Source organism: Nematolebias whitei, chromosome 2, assembly GCF_014905685.2.
Source record: "Nematolebias whitei isolate Nwh7 chromosome 2, NemWhi1, whole genome shotgun sequence".
Taxonomy (NCBI): Eukaryota; Metazoa; Chordata; class Actinopteri; order Cyprinodontiformes; family Rivulidae; genus Nematolebias; species Nematolebias whitei.
In genome coordinates, this window is record NC_056499.1 from 21,758,169 (window position 1) to 21,777,646 (window position 19,478).

Below are 19,478 nucleotides of genomic sequence, written 5' to 3' on the forward strand. Positions count from 1 at the left end.
ACAAAGCTTTTCCTTAGTTTACACATATCCCAGGAGAAATTTGATAAGTCGGCCTGGTTTCGAGGCCAACCGGGGGAGTCAGATTCAGGTAAGCCTGTTGATTTTTTTCAGGTACACTGTTTTTTTCTTGTCAGCCTTGAGTTCTGATGGTACTTTCAAGATCCAAAATGGACAGCTTTGTGGGCATTCCACTGGTTCATGCTTATGAGCCTCCTCCAAGGTCGTCTCCAACATGCTGGCAAGTCCCAGAAGCCGCAGGTGGCCTGCGATTCTCACACATTGCTTCCATCTTACAATTTAGCTCATAAATCAGCTGATTTTGAGTACTCAAAGCATGAACCAAACCTTCACACAGACTCTGCAGTTTTGCCATCGCCGAAACTGCTGCCACCATCTTCCTTAATAGCTGATAACATAGGAAAATAAGAAAAGTCATCCGCCTTGCACGAGAGCGAGTGCAGAAAAATGCTAAATGAAGCTAAAAATAAAAAATAAAATAAAAAACGAGCAAAATTCGATGTAAAAGTTCCAAGCCTGCCTATATGTAACAAAATGCTAGCTAAACATAATAAAACACTAGATACTTTTAGCTTTCTTCAGCTCCATACATTTAATTTCAAGATTTTTTTTTTCTATTGTGCTCCTTTCAGTTCCTTTCTACAAACTTTAGATTTTTGTGCTTTTTCTAACTTCTTTCTGCTGATCTCAACATTTAATGCTTCTTTCCGCTTTTGCTACTAATTTCAGATTTTTTTCGCCCTTTTAGCTACTGTTTAGTAGTTTTTCTGCAAAATTTAGCATTTTCAGCTAATGCCACCTTTTTGATGCTAATTTCAGCTTTCAGTCTAATCCAGGAAACGTGCTATTTCTGCTTCCTTCTGCTAATTTTTTTTTTCCTGCTTTTTAAACTACCTTTCAGATATTTCCTTTTGGTAATTTCAGCTTTTTTAAGCGAATCCTTTTTATGCTCATTTCTGCTTCTTTCAGCCTACTTCAGCAAACATGTGGTCTGCCTGCTAACTTTTGTTAATTTGCTCTTTTGTTTTTTTTGTCTGCCTTTTTCGTTACTTTTCAGATTGTGTTGGATAAAAATCCTCTATTAATCTTACTTACTCAAAGAAACTACACTCGAAGACATGATAAGATTTTTAACTGGTTTTACTTGCAAGGGCAGACTTTTACAACAGGCTACACAGATGTACAGTATAGAAGTTCTACATGCATGGAGCCCAGTCACGAGAATCTGTGAGAATTGTTTTTTATACGTTTATCAGCTCCTGGCACAGGCCAGCACTAATGACCTCGGCCAAACAGCTGTACATGCAGGATCAAATCAGCTCCTCATTCAGCCCTCTCTGAGAGAGAAAAGAAATCTTTGGCAACTCAAACACATGGTTTATGGGCATTTAACATTCTCAGCCAAAGTAGTTAAAAAAACATCCATAAACCTTGACCAAGAATCCCTTGACCAGATTGTTTTTTGCTAACTTCAGCTGTTTTCAGGTAATTTCACAATTGTTTTGGTAATTTCATAATTTTTCTGCTTAAATCAGCAAACATGTTGGTCTTGGTTAGCATTTTCCCTGTTTTTTGTTAGCATTTAGCTACTTCTGCAAATGTTTTTTTGCTTATGTTTGTTGTTTTAGCTTTAAGATAGCTTTGACCTGCTTTGTGTTAACATTTTGATTCTTCAGCTGCTAAAATAGGTTTTTCTGGGTTATTTTTTTGTTCATTCATTCAACCTTTATTTAGTGTCACTGAGCCATGAGGACTCATTCACAAGAGGGACGTTCCAGACAGAACAAATAAAATACAGACAACAATTAACAATAACAATAGTAAAATGCAGTTAAAATAAAATATTTACGAGCACTTTGTTAATTCTAGTACATAGCCTATGTCCGAGAATTGTTGGTCAAAAGTTATAGATGTTTTATTATTAACGTTCTTCCCCTGAGAACAAACAAATGAATTGTCTCCCACTCATCCAAGACACTCTTATCCTTTAACAAAGAGATCTGAAGAGATGCCAATGAACCTTATGTGAAGGCCAAGAGTGCCACATGAGACTACAGCTGGCTTTGAGGACACCCACTGAACTACAATAAACTCTGCTGAACTGATAAGGGTATAAAAGCGAGCAGATAACGCAACTCATGGTTGGTTTTTGAGACTGGTCTTCCTGTGTACCAGTACATATATTTTATGTTTTGTTTAGTAACCTGTCCTGAAAATCTGACCTTGCAAGTAAAACTGCCGGAGATAAATCTTCACCTGTTTGTGCGCGCGTGTGTGTGTGTGTGTGTGCGTGCGTGCGTGCGTGCGTGGTTCTTTTGCATAAACAACACTAGTGAGATAAATTTTCTCCAACACTATCACTTTCATGCTTTTATGCTAATGTTTTGCTACTTCTGGCTCTAAGCTAGAATTTTCTGCTTTTTAACTAATGTTTAGCTACTTTTGACTTTTAGCTAGCATTTTCTGGCTATTTACAAGCATTTTGCTACTTTTGGCTCTTAGGATTTTTCTGCTTTTTTCTAGCATTTTGCTACTTCTGACTCTAAGCTAGTGTTGTTTTTTTTTCAATTTGCAAGCATTTTGCTACTTGTTAGTCTAGTATTTTCTGGCTTTTTTGCTAATGTTTTGCCACTTCTGACTCTAGGCTAGCATTTTTAGCTTTTCTGGCTAGCATTTAGCTTCATTTGACTCTTAGCTAGCTTTTTCCTGCTGTTTGCTAGCGCTTCCACAAATCATGCAACATTTTTTAGATAGGCCTACATTTTTAGTCACAACTGTTCCTATTAAACAACTAGTGACAGTTCAGCGATTGAAAATGTACAGCTTAGTGTCAGCTTCTTCAACAGATTTCAGCTAAACCATTCAGCAACAAACATTCACACTGCATTTTTGTAGGAAATACAAACTTTTCCAGTAATCTTTCAGATAATAGTTTAAGTACCTGGACAAATGTTGCTTTGAAAATATTTTCTACTTATTTTCTGCAGGGGCAGTAATGAGGACATGTCTCATCTATACACCCATTTGGAAAAATCTGAAAAAAGTGACAAAATTTACTTTGATGTGAGCTCACATGTGGTATGTGAAGTTAGATGTGTGTGTGGCTTGACAGCGTTGAGATAAATGAGTGATTCTGATGAAAATCTCCCCAAAAAATGTCATCTGGGAATGAGAGCAACATCCCCACAAAAGGGCATTACAAAGTATTTCTGCTTTAATATCAACTGGATTAGATATGGATTTAGAACTTGTCAGACAGCTTGCTTCAAAGCGGGAGGTGACCTGTAGAAACTCAGGGGTTCTTGAAGAAAACCTAACATGTTTAGTCCACAGAGAGTGTTCCCTTTTTCTAGAACCAAAATCTCTGAGTTTATCCTAAACTCAGTTAATTTACTCAGTTTTCACATTGCCATCATGGAAAACCCCTCAGAAACTTTAATAAGAAAACAAAAATCAGACAAAGCAGGAAAATGAAACCATATTAATAATTCTCAAAAACTGTGCTTGAAGAAAAATACAAGGAATTAACAGGAGGTCTGACAATGAGCAGACGAGACAGAGAAGTATATATGCTCAGAGGGGTGATTACAGAGTGAAAACAGCTGGGGTGACTAATAAAATTGATGCCAAATGATGCAGTAATAAGACTAAATTAACAATAAATAAAAATACCTTAAATTACACCTCAGGATTGTGGGAGTCCAGTGTTTTCTGGCCAAGATGGCACCAGTCATGCAGACCTGCGAACCATTCCCCTGATGAACACCAGGAGCATTAAAGGCAGCAGACGTGCTATACTCACTGCTGGGACATTAATTGCCAATCGGAATTCATGCTTCTAGCCATTTGTTTATCTTTAGAATTAAGTAAAGACTTACCTTGTGTTCTCCGTGTTACAGCCTCGACTCCTATGACTCTCCTGTTCCTCGACTCCTTGCGGAAAACCCTAAGATCCTGGTCAACCTCCTCTGCTGTCTCTACCGCCTTCCTACCACCTGCCAGCCATACTGTGGACTCACTGCTGGCGCCTTCTTTCCCCTCGCTGGAACCGTCTGGAACATCCTTCTATGCGGCGATCTCAAATGTCTTCTGTAAGCAGAGAAAAATATTATTCACCATCTCCTGAAGATCCACACCTGACCTCTCTTCTTGTCCTCCAGGGATCCAGATCCTCCTTTGTAAATAGATGAAATTATTTTCACTGTAAATAAAACACTGTTAACTATTCCAAGTCGGAGTCTGCTCACTTCAGTCCATATTATCTGGGTATTACTACAAAAATCTACAATGATGTTGTTTTCCTTTTTTTCACATTGAGAAAACAGTTCACACCTTCAATCGTTCAGGTGCGACTTTCCATTTTTGCCTAATAATTTATACATGAATGTATAAATCTAATTAGTCTAACCTCAGCTTTAAGCATGGGCAGGCCTATTTATATAATATTTAAGTGGGTTAATAACATAAATTGTTACTCAGTTCCTTCTTCAGTCTTCAGCATACAGATATTCATTCTTTTCAAAGCTGCGACAAGAAAAGATGTCTCCCATAGGTACATGATCAACAGGTCTGAAAGACTTCACCTGCTGGGCTCTGTTTCCATGGTAATCTGGTTTAGGTCAAGGAAGAAATGTGACAGAGATTAATTAAAGCGGCCTTTCATCACCACACGTTCCCTCCCTTTGTCTATTCCAGCCCGAGAAATGGAACGACACAAAAGGACAAGGTGAGGACTTTAAGACACGATCAAAGCAACATCTCATTCATCGACGTGTTCTCTTGTTCCCCTCAAGGTGACACTTTTCAGTTCTCTCGTTCTCTTTGTTCTCTGATGATTACCTCAAACAACCAGAGAGTCAAGCTGGAGGTTTTCCTGTGTGTGAGTAAAAACCTTGACTTCATTCAAAACTCCATCAGTAAAAATGGATTTTAATGGTATAAAGAGAAACATTTTGAAGCTGCTTTATAAAAGCACAGTTATTATACTGAATCAGGACTGTGACATGATTAATTTATTAAATTCTCAGAAATAAATTTGTTGTACATCTTAGGCCTGTCATGATAACGAATTTTGCTGGGCGATTAATTGTCACAGAAATGATTGCGATAAACGATAATATTGTTTGAAATTTGTCAATAATTAGTAATTATTGTCAAATTTAAGAAGAAATGTTGGTTAATTTTGTTTTGAGTGTAGTACCTTTTTTGACCACCTGACGGCAGTATAAGACTGAACCGAAGGATGGATGATGAGAGAGCCAGCAGCGTGTCTCTTTAAGAAAAATGGGAGGGAGGCCCCTTGACGTGACACGGGCTGTCTTTCCTTCTTTTTTCGGTTCTCAAAATGGTAGACCCTCGGTGTGGTTTGAGCTCTTTAGCATAGCATTTTTCACATAAAGCGTTTAATTAAAAAAATCAAAACAAGTTCTCTGCTTTGTTTTTTTCTGAGAAAAACAACTTTTTACATGACGGCATGGATTTCAATCGTGAATTTTGGAGCTTTGACAAGACAGAGGCTTTTTCCCGAGGTCAGCCTGTTAGCTTAGCTTGTAGTTTAGCTTCACAGCTTAGCTGCTTTTAACCATCCAAAAACACGATTTTGGATGGTTAAAATGGATTTTAAAGAGAAAAGAGAAATGGAGGGGTCAGTGAAGAGCACCGGAGCTTAGTCTTTTGTCTTCCAGTGTCTTCAGTAGAAAGAGAGAGACATGAAGAAACGATAAAGCCGATAAATGAAAATGAGGTTGATAATTTTCATTTATCATGCGATTTATTGATTTATTGATTTATTGTTTATCACAACAGGCCTAGTACATCTACAACTGATTAACTTTTTATCAACTCAATTCAAGATGACAATCAAAACTAGCCAACAGAAAGAGCTACAACTGTTTAATTGATTTTAGGCTAAAACTTTGTGTGGTAGTAGGTGAGAGTCATCCCAGTCACACAATCCAAGCACTAACAGATCTTGTCTTTGATTAAAAGGTTGATTTTAGTAAAATTATGGATCATGATACCATTTTATTAAATAAAACATTTTATATTCCTTAATCGTATTTATTTAATTTGAAATTTTGACTCTTTCTTGCCATACACAATGCATCTAAATCGCATTTTTCTTCAAGCAGTATCACTGTTGTTCGTTTTCAAAGAGCAGGTGAAACACCATGGTTCCTGTCCTTGCAGACCGGATCTGTTGGGATGCACTGGGATGGATTTGATTTCCATTAAGTGTCATCCGAATCTCAGCCAGGAAAGAAGAGAACGTACTGACCCAAACACAATGTTGTTATGTTTAAATTCTTCCGGCTGAAGGCATCATTTAGTGCAACCTGCGCTGTAACCACAATAAAATAAAGTAGTGAAAACAACGTTTTAACTTTTTGTCAGTTAAGGTTTTTTAAAGAACTCTTGGTGGACATCAGTGAAACTCAACTGCACAAAATACAAGGATTTAACATTCTTTTTCAATTGATATTTCATTGATCTAAATTTAACCTGAAATTGAACTGTGTTCACCAGGAAAACAGATAAAAATCCAAATTAATTTATCTGTCAAATATGTGTGCATAAACAGAAGCAAAGATGAAAAACCATGCAGGTTGGGAGAAAACTGATTGCAGCTCAGGATCAGGAAGAATGGAAGTTTATCCCATTTTTGACGCTGTGATTCTGAGACGGGACATTTTAGTGTCCTCAACTGTTAGTGTCATCTTCCTCACCTCTCTTTGCCCTGTTGTGATGGATGGAAACATTAGGTATGGATAACATTAAATCACCTACAGATGACAATGATTAAAGCAATCTGCATGTCTGCATTTATATAATAAGCATAGCAATGCAAATTCTTGTTTGATCTCTGTGTAGTACATTCAGAACCAAATTATTACTATTTTTCACAAGCTCACTCCATTGACTATTAATTTGCACTCGAAACATTCATCTCATAAGTACCTCTGGTTTGTCTCAACATGATCTTTCCATGAAATGCAGTCAGGTGAAACTAATGAAGCTGACATATCAGGTTTACCAGCATCTGATCATTTTCTAGACAAAAAGCTGGATTACTTTTAGCTAATTGATTAAGAGCACTCTAATAAATGGTGCACCTGGAAGAACACCATTTAAAATGTCACCAAGTGAGTGGAAGACGAGGAACAGGGGAACTCTCATGGAAAGGTATGTCGCACAAGCAGATTGAAGAAGTGGCTGATAGTGGCTAGAAAGAGCTGAACCCCCAACTCTTGCAATGGAAGACGACTGCTCTAACCATTTAGCCACAGCCTCTTGTTGAATGAAAACTGTGTACAACATCTGTTTGCTTTATTCATTTGAAGATTACATTTTAGTAGTGTTCTAGTCAAGACCATCTAACCTGAGACCAAGTCAAGACTAAGACCAGAGTGTATCGAAACCGAGACAAGACCAAAACTTTAAGGGTCCGAAACCAAGACCTCAAATAAAATACATATAAAATTGTATTATAATTGTTTTCTAAAAGTTACATACTGCAACTTTAAGTTTACTTTTGAATGAATATATCAGCTTTTATAAAAATTTCAAAGCTACACAAAGAAATCAGACATTCAGTGGCCTAACTTTGTGATTCAACAATAAAATTACACAACTGTTAAACTGGAAGAGTTTCATCACGTCAAGCCTTAAAAAATTGCAGTGGCAAAACCCTCTTCATAAGTCCATACTCAAGACCAAGGATAACCATAGAGTTGCATTAGTTACAAGTATATTATTTGTGATTTAAATAGCCATTATTTTATAACTGATGATTTGGCAGACATCTTCTCCTGCACCCAGACAATCACTTGAGTGACGGTGCGAGTGAAAGGGTGGGCGTGACAGCGGTAACAAAAAATGTATTTATCAATGAGTCGTGTTATCGCTTGGATTTGAACCAGTACGTTTTGCATCCAATAAAAGCAAGGATGTTAACAAACAAACTGGACAATATTCTGGCAATTGAGTGATATTTCCACAGTTGTGGTCTTGATTGATCTTGAAATAAAATCCCGAGTCCTCATTGTCCGAGACCAAGACAAGACCAAGACCAAATGCGGTCGAGTCCGAGACAAGACCGAGACCATCAAAAAGTGGTCTTGAGACCGGTTCTCGAGTACTACAACACTACATTTTAGTATGTGTAGTAAATGTTTGTATGTGTGCAAAGAGTGCAAACATACTCGTCTGACCCAACAAAATAACTTTATTATTGAACTTACATGGCCACCGCATTGTTCAAGCCAAGAGACATTGTCAGTACTGGGGGCGAAGCACCCCGAAAAGTCAGATTCTAGAATCGCCCCTGCACAACAGGAAAATGTAGACACACAGTCTGACCTGTCGGATTAGACAAACATGTTTGTTTGTTTTGTTTATTTTTGAATATTTATTTAAAAACTATTGTATATTTGGGCCTTTTAAAAAACGTTTGTTTTATATTGTCGAGACCCTGAAACTTTCGTATAAATACGATAATTATTGTTTATCTGGCAACACAAAGGGGAAGCGAAACCAGTGGTCACGCGACGCATTACAGGAAGTGGCTGGTAGTTAAGCTAGCAGCAGTTTGTACAACAGCCGTCCGTAATGATACGAGCTGTTGAATAAAATGTGTCCGTGTCGCCGAGCAGACGTGAATTAAAGCCGAACATTAGTGTGGAACAAACAAACTAAAATGGACCTGAAAATAGCGCTTGGGATCGCTCTGTTTGTCGTTTTCTTAACCTCGCGGGTAAGTTGAATCGATTAGCACCAGCTTATCTGTTGGTTTGATTATTATTGGTTAAAGTTACGGCGGAAAATTAAGACGTTGATTGTTTAAATTAAACAGTTTAACTTTTGGTTTTGTGTAATAGACGAGCTTTCTGTAAAGTCAGTATAGCTATGCTAGGTTAGCATCTTCATACATCGGTCAAAGACGGAAAAAAAATGCTCTGCTTAACACAGAGTTTGTGTTTAAGTAAATATAATTGTATGACAAAAATTAGCTTTCACCCCACTGGTAAGCTGCTGTTGTAATTTGGCCAGCCGTGGATGGGTTTGTGAGTGTGGCCGGGTTTTTCCCACGATGTCCTACAGCACCATAAACACAAAGCTTATTTTATAACTTTCTATGTTAAAATTAAAAAAAGTAAACGTTGAAGCAGAACAAATATGTGTAAAGGCTTAGGTTTAAAACTTCTTCGGTATACCCGACTGACTGAAAGATTGTACATTAGTAAGCAGAGGTATATTGAAAGCCACAACAGCTTTTAGTTATTTTTTTTACCACTTCAAGTTATGTTTCATTTTTGACGTTGACCTTTAAAAGGAGTTAATTTAAGGATGTTTTCAAACCTGAGCTGTTTCTGTTCAACCTGAACAATCTTGTATCACTTACTGCTGGTATAGTTGAAGCTGTCATGATTATACATTAAAAGTAATTAGCTGACACTTAATGCAAAAGTTTAGGGTGTGAACTTTGAGGTAAACACTTTGCTTTCACTTGTCCACCTTGGAAGAGTTTAAATGTATCTTAAAATGCCAGCTTAAGAATTTTTTTAAGTAATTTTATTTTACTGAAAGCACACTAAATAAGCTTGATCAAATAAGTAAAATAGATTCCCTAAAGGGCAACTTTTATCAACACAGTACAGGTTTTAAAACACAAACGCTGCACATAGTCCACTTTTATGGTTTGAGTATCTCACCTTACTCGCCTCATTTAACCTTTGAGCTACTAAATTTGTAGGAAGTGAAAGGAAAATAAATGTTTGGCTTGTTTTTATCTAGAAATGCCCAAGTGTTCATCTGTGATGTAGTGGTGGGAATAAGATCGCTACAAGAGATCCTTCCTGCCCACAGCCATATCAGCATCTATAACAACTCTTTAATGCAACCAGGATGATGAGTTACAACATTTAACTTCCCTCTGGGATTAATAAAGTATTTTTGAATTGAATTGAAAAAAGTACATCATAATTTAAACATTACAGTCTTCAATACTGTTAATATATCACATAGTTTGTGAGTTGTTAATTTTATTTGGAGAAGTGGGACTGAGCTGAGCTCGTCATTATTCTTCTTGCAGAAAGTGAACAATAATTTGTTTATTTATTTTTTCAGATAAATGGCCAAGAAGCCATCTTGCACGTTTCAAACGGAGACATGTCTAGAGAGTACTGCATCGTCTACAACCGCTCCTGGACTACGCTCGCACCAGCACTTGATAATGCGGTAAGTTTGTTGGTTATCATTTTTCTTTACCAGAACCTTTATCTACTCTTAATTCCTTGCTCTTCCTTTCTTTTCTCCAGACGGCATACCCGTTGGTCAATTTGACCTCCACGTTGCTGTGTAATGCCGCAGGGGTTGATCCAGAGGCAGTGAAGGGCAAAGCGGTGGTGGTGATGATGGGGGAGTGTAACTTCAGCCAGAAAGCTCTGGTTGCCCAAAACCTCCACGTTTCAGTGTTGCTGATCGCGAGCACAAAATCACTGGTTAGACATTTCTATCAGTCTGCATCTTGTCATTGGATTAAACATGAGAATGTTTGATTTTACTATTTAACATGTCAGATTGTTTAACATTACTTTCCTTTAATGCTTCTAAATGATCAGAGTACTTTTGTCAGGAAAAACGACTGTACAGTCACAAAAATACGGAAGTGTCACATGAAAGATCGTAGGAGTTTCAGTTCTGATTATGTATTTTCTCAGTTATCTTTTCAAGTTTCTGTGTTAAAAAAAAAAAAAAAAAAAAGTTTATTTGTTCACATCTTTACTGCTTTTCAGATCACTCCATCAGACAATACATCCGAGTACCCAAAGATCAAGATTCCTCTGGCTCTCATGAGGTATCGAGATTTTCTGGAAGCAAAGCAGGTCAGAAATTTTTCCTTAACTTTTCTTGTGATTTGATTGTTTGCTTCCGGTTCTTCATCGAGGGTTGATTGGATTCTTTTTGGTCGTACTATGGGATATAAGGTGTTTTTTAGAAACATGGCGTTTATAAAACGAAGCTAAAAACACCTAGTTCTTTCACTCCCTCCTTATTATGCTGAGGACCAACAAGTTGTTTCTCTTTCTATTAATATAATTAAATATTTGTGTTTTCTATTGTTGCACAACAAGTTTTCTTTAATGAGATGTTTAATGATTGCATCTTTGCATAGCAGTGGAATCCGATGTCTCTCACCTTATTTACACCCGTTTGCTTCTCTCCCATGCTTTGTGTTTACATATCTGTGTTATTTTGACTATGTTCACCATAAAGATGCTCTCATTATAATAACCTTTTATTTTTGTTGTCAGAAAGCCAAAATCAAACTTAAAATTTTGATTGAAAGCTGCTCATTATGACGTTGTTAGGTTAGGTTTGATTTGTCATACGCAAATCAACACAAAGTCAACAATGCAATGACATGTTCAGGATGAAAAGAACTGTCTTGACTCACCAAAAAAAACAACAAGAAATACCAAAGCATGCAACAAAAATACAAAAACAAGGTGCCAAAAATGAGAGAAATTTATATACAGCAGCATGGTCCTATTAGCAGAGTGGTTCTGTTGGCACTGAGGTTCTTTTAGCATCATGATACTGTTAGCTGTGTAGTTCTGTTAGCAGCATGATCCTGTTAGCTGTATGGTTCTGGTAGCAGCACGGTACAGTTAGCTGTGTGGTTCTGTTACCATCATGATACTGTTAGCAGCGTGGGACTGTTTTCAGTGTGGTACTGTTAGTAGTGTGGTTCTGTTAGCACCATGATACTGTTAGCAGCATGGGACTGTTAGCAGTGTGGTTCTGTTAGCACCATGGTTAATGTTAGCAGCTTGGAACTGTTGGCAGTGTGGTACTGTTAGCAGTGCGGTTCTGTTAGCACCATGGTACTGTTAGCAGCGTGGGACTGTTAGCAGTGTGGTTCTGTTAGCACCATGGTTAATGTTAGCAGCGTGGGACTGTTGGCAGTGTGGTACATTTAGCAGTGTGGTTCTGTTAGCACCATGGTACTGTTAGTAGCGTGGGACTGTTTGCAGTGTGGTACTGTTTGCAGTGTGGTACTGTTAGCACCATGGTTAATGTTAGCAGCGTGGGACTGTTGGCAGTGTGGTACATTTAGCAGTGTGGTTCTGTTAGCACCATGGTACTGTTAGTAGCGTGGGACTGTTTGCAGTGTGGTACTGTTAGCAGCGTGGTTCTGTTAGCACCATGGTACTGTTAGTAGCGTGGGACTGTTACCAGCATGGGACTGTTAGCAGTGTGGTTCTGTTTTCAGCGTTGGACTGTTAGCAATGTGGTTCTGTTAGCACCATGGTACTGTTAGCAGTGTGGTTCTGTTAGCAGCGTTGGACTGTTAGCAGTGTGGTTCTGTTTAGTGGCATGGTCTTGTTAGCATCATGATGATAATAATGACCGCAGCAACTGCCCTCCAGAACCAGGTTTGGCAGCCAGAGAACATCAAAGGTTTCTCCCCGGAACCAAATGGGCCTGTAGAGTTCGATCCGTGTAGGCAGATGGAGAATCATGGAGATGGCCGCCATGACAGGCCGAAGCCTTCCCGAAGCTGGAAGGGGGCCGGGAACTGAACCACGATGGCGCGATGGAAAGGCAGTGACACACAAAACTCCAAAAGTGCGTTGCGGTCATACCTGTAGTGTGGATGTGCAGTGTAGGTGCAAAAAAAGTTAAAACAAAAGCAACAGGAACAAAAAGGAGCGAGTCAAAGCGGAGCTCCCGTCAGCACTACAATTCTGTGGTGCACGTGACGTCAGATGTTTTATTGTGGTCTCTTTCAAGAAGTGAGCCAAACTTGCTCCATGGCTGGGCTAAACCTGACATTAAGGCACCACCTTTAAGTTTTACTCGTTAAGAAGACACAAGCCTTCAATTTGTACAGGTAAGTTTAAAGCAAGCGGTGCTGGTGGAAGAGATAAGGAGTCTCAACAAAGATACCCAGCAGAAAACTATCTGTCCTTGAAAGGAAATGTTGCAGCTTCTACATGAAGGTCGTCCTAAAAATCTGTTTATAGCAGTTGTCCACTCCAGAAAACATCGCCACCATTTTGAGTTGCACTTGGCTGAAGCTCCCGTGAAAAATTAGAACAGCCTTGTTAAGTTTTAAGTTCTCAGGAAATTAGTCTACTCGTAATTGCTCTCATTTAAAGGCATTCATGCACCTTGGAAGAAGTCAGAACTTTGGTTCTTCCCCAAATAATGTCATGTATCACTGCATTCATGCTGTTGGAAGTGTTTATCATTTCTAAATGTTAAAATTTGTTTTTCCTCAGGTGTTTGGTGAGACAATGACGGTGAAGCTGTTTGCACTGCCTTTTTCAAAAATTGATTCAAGCATCGCTGTCATCCTGCTGATTTCTGTGGCAACGATCACTTTAGGCGGTTTCTGGAGCGGAGCATATGAGAGGTGAGAGTTTCACCACAGAGCTGAAAGATTAAAGAAAAACTTGCATGTAACTGTGAACCCTATAATGTGACTACATATCATTATCAGGGGCAGAACGGTAGTGCAGCTGGTAGAGCTGCCACCTCTCAGTGAGCAGGTCGTTCCGGTTCAAATCCCAGCCGGGGACCTGGCAGAGTTTGTTATGCATGGATTTTCTCCGGATACTCAAGTTTCCACCCACCCTCCAGAAACAAGCATGCTAGGCTGACTGATAACTAAATTGTCCCTAGGTGTGAGTGAATGGTTGTTTGTCTCATTTGTTTCTGTGTCCCTGTGATGGATGGACTGGAGACCTGTCCAGGGTGTACCCCACCTCTTGCACAGTGATAGCTGGATATGGGCACCAGTGACCCCCGCGATCTGAAAAGGAAGAAGTGGGTAAAGAGATGGATGGATGGATGGATGTCATTATCAGGTTGTGTTTATCTCAGAACTTTGATTTTGTTTCTGTCCACAGACCGTAACAGTACAGTAGTCCTTCATCAATCGCAAGTGATGCATACCGTGAAGTAGAGTTGCATTTGGGTCCAAAAAATCCGACCCGGCCCCAGCCCGTAGCCATAATTTCCAAACCCCACCCGATCCGACGAATTAACAGTAATTGCAGGCCCGAACCCGAAATAAACCCCCGACATTTTTAATTAAGCTTTCTTTGACTCCTTATGTAGTTATTAACGGTCGGCAGCTGAGTAAAGAAGGCAGAAGATCGGAGCTGGGGGGATGTTTGTCCTTTCGTGGCTGTCTAAGAGCATTAAATCCCTGCTTCTGCCTGCATTCTGCATTATTCAGACATGGACCCTGCTCTGACCCGTCAGATATTTTGTGATCTCACCTGTTTGGGTCATCGGCCGTGCGCGTCTGCTGAGTGCTGCAGCTGAATGAACGTCCATTTGGGCTGATGGATCGCTGCCTGGCAGTAGTCCATCTGAAGCATAACTGAACTTTTTACCTCTTTCAAGGCCGGTCAGCGCACAGTGAAATGGCCGTGTGCGGCAGGTGATTGTATGACAAGCCATGTTGCCATATAATTTGATCGTCAGCAGTGTGCGTCCGCTGACACAATCAAAAGCCCGACTCTGACCTGGCCCGCACATTAAGCACATTATTATGGACCGGCCCTAATCCGGGTTGAGCGGGGTCGGGCTCCGGGTTAGAAATGACAGCTCTACCCTGAAGCCCTGTGATAAGTGAAAAACCGTGCAGTAGGAATAGTAGTACAAGTAGTAATTAGTAGTTTATTTTAGTATTTATATATTAAGGCTTTTTTAACCCTTTCCAAACTCTTGCAATATTCTAAACAATATTTCTAAACTCTAAAGGCTCTAAAAGAGCACAGCATGTCATGATTTCAGCTCCCTTCCTCGTCTGCTCTTTGCCACCTGCAAGTGTTTTGGCCACGCCCACTCCTCCGCTCTGCACGGAGATCAGCTGCAGCAGGAAGTTTATCCTGCAGTGTGGGCTGCACACAGGTGCTAAATAATAAAATATATATATTTTAAATAAAAATTCCATGCCAATCATATATCTCATCCATCAATCAACCAATTGTGTGTCATGTCCAATCATTCTGATAAACAACGATGGAGCGAGTCCACGATAAATGAACTGCGAAGTAGCGAGGAACTACTCTATTGTGCAGAATGCACTCATGGAAATCACACAAATAAAATGATCTGTTCTTTGCAGAGAAAGACTGAATAACAATGTTTGTGGGGGAGGCAGTGAAACTAAAGCAAACGGCAGCGAACTTTCCCTGTACTCTCCTCTCAAAGTGATTATCTTTGTTGCCTTGATGTGTGGAATGTTGGTCCTGATGTACTTCTTCTACAACATTCTGGGTGAGTGGATCAAACAATATATATTTTTTTATCACTAGAACAGGATCTGGGGGTGCTTTGCATTTCCTTAGTGAAATCTGTATTTTATTTTTTTCAGTTTACGTCATTATTGCTATATTCTGCCTCGCTTCTGCCTCTGCACTGTTCAGCTGCTTCAGTGCTGTGATGGACAAACTCGGCTGTGGCACTTTAAAGTACGAGTTTCAGTCTTTCTGAAGTTATTATATCCACGGTGAAGTAACTTTTTCCAGGTGGAGAACAGAGCTGTCTGTGTATTATTGCTTTTCCATAACACATCTTTGTCTGACTCAGACTTCAGCCTCCTCAGTTGTTTGAGTTCAGTTTGTATATTTATTTCTTTTAGCGTCTCCGTCAGAAACAGGGACATCTCTGTGAGGTCTGTCCTGCTGGCTGCTGTGTGCATTAGCATCACTGTGGTCTGGGGAGTGTACAGAAATGAAGACAGGTACTCTAGAGCTGTACAGTCGCACACTCACAGTGTCATCCGTTTATCTCCATCAAAAATCAGCATTTTTTATGTCTTTGTAGATGGATCTGGATTTTGCAGGACCTCCTTGGCATTGCTTTTTGCCTCAACTTCATGAAGACCATCTCTCTGTCTAATTTTAAGGTATATTGTTCCTTTGAGAGTCTTAAGTTTAGTTGTTTTGTATTGTCTGCGGATTTGCTTTTTCCTCTTTAACATATACTTTTCTGTTGGCATATCACACACAGGTCCGTTACCCACAAGTTCACTGACAGCTGACAGTCACTAACCTTTGACCAGTGTGTCCGTCTTATGTGCCAATAGGCCTCGTTTACAGCAGACGTTTTGACTAGAAAAGAGAAGGAAAAGTTGTTCCCATTCTTCTGTTGGTTGTTCTGTAAAATGTGCTCAGGAGCAGCGCTTTCTCGAAATGCAGCCGTGATTAAAAGGCTTATATGACCTGTGTTTTCAAATCCAAATGCCTGCTATGAACAAAGGCATTTTTCAAACAAAACCATTTACCGTTAATGTCATCGTCATCTGTAGATGTGGCATTTTTGTTTGATGACGAGTTAATAATCAGTTTCACGTACTTGTTCAGTCTCTGTCGAGTAACGTTCTGGGCTCTGTTTAAACTCAAATTCCCTTTTGAAATGAAAAAGACCTCTACAAAAGGAAGAAAATGTTCTAAGTCCTTTTTGGTTGTTTTTTCTGTTGATAATTGGAATGATGTTTTGGTTTTTCTAATAAATTGTAGAGCAACACTCTGAGTTCTTGTGTGTGTGCGTTATATCTTTTAACAAGGAGTCTGAATTAATGAGGAAAATTACTGCATGTGTTTCTCGTGTGCTTTTCATGTCTGAAATCGGCCTTGTTTTTATTTTAATTAACATTTATGTCTGATATCCAACAGATCTGTGTGATTCTGCTGAGCCTCCTCCTTGTCTATGACGTCTTCTTTGTTTTCATCACTCCTTTCTTCACCAAGGTTTGTACAATTCAAAATGAAAAAAAAAAAACATTTTCTTCATCTCTTTTTCAAATTACTAGATTGTGAGATCTTTTTGTAGAGCAAAGTGTGATGATTTTATGGCCCGCTGATTAAAGTAATCTCTTTTCTCTCAACAGAACGGTGTTAGCATCATGGTGCAGGTAGCTCTCGGACCAGATGCATCTGGAGAAAAGGTACTTTTTTTTTTCCTGTATTTGTAAATTGAGAGAAAACACCACCTAATTGTATTATTTGTTGGCTTTTGCCAAAGTGCAACATAGAATGTTGAACTTATTTATGTTTTGACTTTGTCTTTGTGAATATGATGGTATAAAAGCACAACTTGTTATAAGTAAAATGCACTTTTTAATTTAATCAATCATATAAGCAGGAACAGCAAATTTATTATGGTCTTGATGCTTATTAAACCCATAGTGTGTCTTGAAATTGGTAACTGGCACATGATAGTAGATTCTGGTATTTAAAGTGGAGTGCAAAGCATAAATATAAAGATACATTTTGCAGGATGGCAGAAATGTTCTAATGTGTAGCTATAAATTGTTATTTTGTTCCAAATTTCCAAAAGGAAGAATGTTGTGAGGAGTTCAGAAAGAAGCTGTTAAAGGCTTTGAGTGGTAAGAAAGAGCTTCCAGATGACTGGGCTACTACAGCAACAGTAATTAGAGAGACAGGTAGGAAGTTACTTAGTGTGTCATCTGGACAGAGAATGGATTATAAGGAAACCTGGTGGTGGAATCATGAAGTGTAGAAAGTTAGTCAAAGAAAGAGTTTAGCCAAAAAGAAATGACAGTGAGAGGACTGAAGAGAGGAGACAGGAATATAAGGAGATGCAAAGAGGGAGGTGCCAAAGGGAAAGCAGAAGGAATATGATGAGTTGTATGGGAGTCTGGGCACTAAAGAGGGCGAGAAGGAGTATGGTTTCATGCAAAGAAAGCACCACAGATTCCATCTTTGATTTGAGAATGCTGATGGAGAAGTACAGAGAGGGTCAGAAAGAACTTCATTGTGTCTTTGTGGCTTTAGTTAAAGCATATGACAGAGTGCCGAGGGAGGAGGTGTGGTATTGCATGAGGAAATCTGGAGTGGCAGAAAAGTATGTTAGACTGGTCCAAGACATGTATGAGGACAGCAGGACAGTGGTGAGACGTGCTGTAGGAATGACAGATAGCTTGAAGGTGGAGGTGGGATTGCATCATGGATCGGCTCTAAGCCCCTTCTTGTTTGCTCTGGTAATGGACCGACTAACAGATGAGGTCAAGCAGGAATCACTGTGGACTATAATGTTTGCAGATGACATTGTGATCTGTGATGAGAACAGGGAAGAGGTGGAAGAGAACTTGGAGAGGTTGAGGTATACACTTGAAAGAAATGGAATGAAAGTCAGCCGTAGTAAGACAGAGTACATGTGTGTGAATGAGAGGGAGGCCGGTGGAACAGTGAGGCTACAAGGAGCAGAGGTCACAAAGGTGCAGGACTTCAAGTACTTGGGGTCCACTGTCCAGAAAAATGGGGAATGTGGTAAAGAAGTGAAAAAGAGAGTCCAGGCAGGATGGAGTGGATGGAGAAAAGTTTCAGGAGTGATTAGTGACAAAAGGGTGTCAGCAAAGGTCAAAGGAAAAGTTCACAAGGACAGTAGTGACATCAGCTATGGTGAAGACGGTGGCATTGACAAAAGGACAGGAGAAAGAACTGGAAGTGGCAGAAACTAAGATGTCGAGGTTCTCCTTAGGAGTGACAAGGATGGATAAGATTAGGAATGAGATCATCAGAGGTACAGCACAGGTTGAACAACTGGGAGATAAAGTTAGAGAGACCAGACTGAGATGGTTTGGACATGTCCAGAGGAGGGACAGTGAGTATATTGGTAAAAGAACTTTTTGAAATGCAGCTGCCAGGAAAAAGGTCAAAGAGGAGATACTGGTATATGGATGCAGTTAGAGAGGACATGGAGGTAGCTGGAGTGAGGACAGAGGATGCAGAGGACAGAGTGAGATGGAGGAGGATAACTCACTGTGGTGACTCCTGAAGAGGGAAAAGCTGAAAGGTTTTGTTGTGAACTGCGAGCATAAATCTGATTAGTGCGATAGTGTTGATAACATTTACAAAATAGTTTTGTTGATTTCATGTCGTCAAACACTGCATGAAAACTAGAACGCACGAATATGAATCTTAAGGTTAACAAGTTTATTAAATCCTACAGACTTATAAAATTTCAAACCATATTTAATTTGAAAGTCAAGTCCTGTTTCCTGTGCAGATTACTAAAGAACTTCATGGATTTTCTAGAAGAAAAACCTCGAGACAAGTTTCTTTTCGGCTGTTAGCGAGTTTTTGCAAATTTTACGAGGTCAAGCAGACTTGTCTATTGCTACCCATGAAGGTGTTCTCCATCTGTTGTCCGACTGGTTTCCCTTCCGTCTCAGCTGCAATCTTATTTTTATAGCCCAGAAAGGAGATGAGGATTCTCCCAGTGACATTTTAAAAATCTGACCTTTAATTCCTGTTAAATTTCTTATGTGAACATGCGGAAATAACCTTGAGAAAAATTAGCATATACTTGTGGAATCACAATGTTGCAAGTAAAACTGACCTTTTTTGAGACATGGTCAGTCATTGTATTGGGATTGTGAAACAATATCCACACTTGAGTTTATAATGTGCTAT

General features: G+C 39.3%; 1 protein-coding gene across 1 annotated transcript in view; it reads left to right on the top strand.

The window, feature by feature from the left end:
• Nucleotides 1–8,713: 8,713 nt before the first annotated feature.
• zgc:123258 (uncharacterized protein LOC641502 homolog) overlaps nucleotides 8,714–19,478 on the top strand; it is a 17,888-nt gene continuing 7,123 nt past the window's right edge. Inside the window, exons 1-11 of the mRNA XM_037697550.1 lie at nucleotides 8,714–8,770; nucleotides 10,144–10,254; nucleotides 10,335–10,517; nucleotides 10,812–10,901; nucleotides 13,305–13,438; nucleotides 15,164–15,315; nucleotides 15,413–15,509; nucleotides 15,680–15,781; nucleotides 15,865–15,946; nucleotides 16,716–16,790; nucleotides 16,931–16,987. Of these exons, the coding sequence (XP_037553478.1) occupies nucleotides 8,714–8,770; nucleotides 10,144–10,254; nucleotides 10,335–10,517; nucleotides 10,812–10,901; nucleotides 13,305–13,438; nucleotides 15,164–15,315; nucleotides 15,413–15,509; nucleotides 15,680–15,781; nucleotides 15,865–15,946; nucleotides 16,716–16,790; nucleotides 16,931–16,987 (1,140 nt within the window). The remainder of the gene's footprint in view (nucleotides 8,771–10,143; nucleotides 10,255–10,334; nucleotides 10,518–10,811; nucleotides 10,902–13,304; nucleotides 13,439–15,163; nucleotides 15,316–15,412; nucleotides 15,510–15,679; nucleotides 15,782–15,864; nucleotides 15,947–16,715; nucleotides 16,791–16,930; nucleotides 16,988–19,478) is intronic.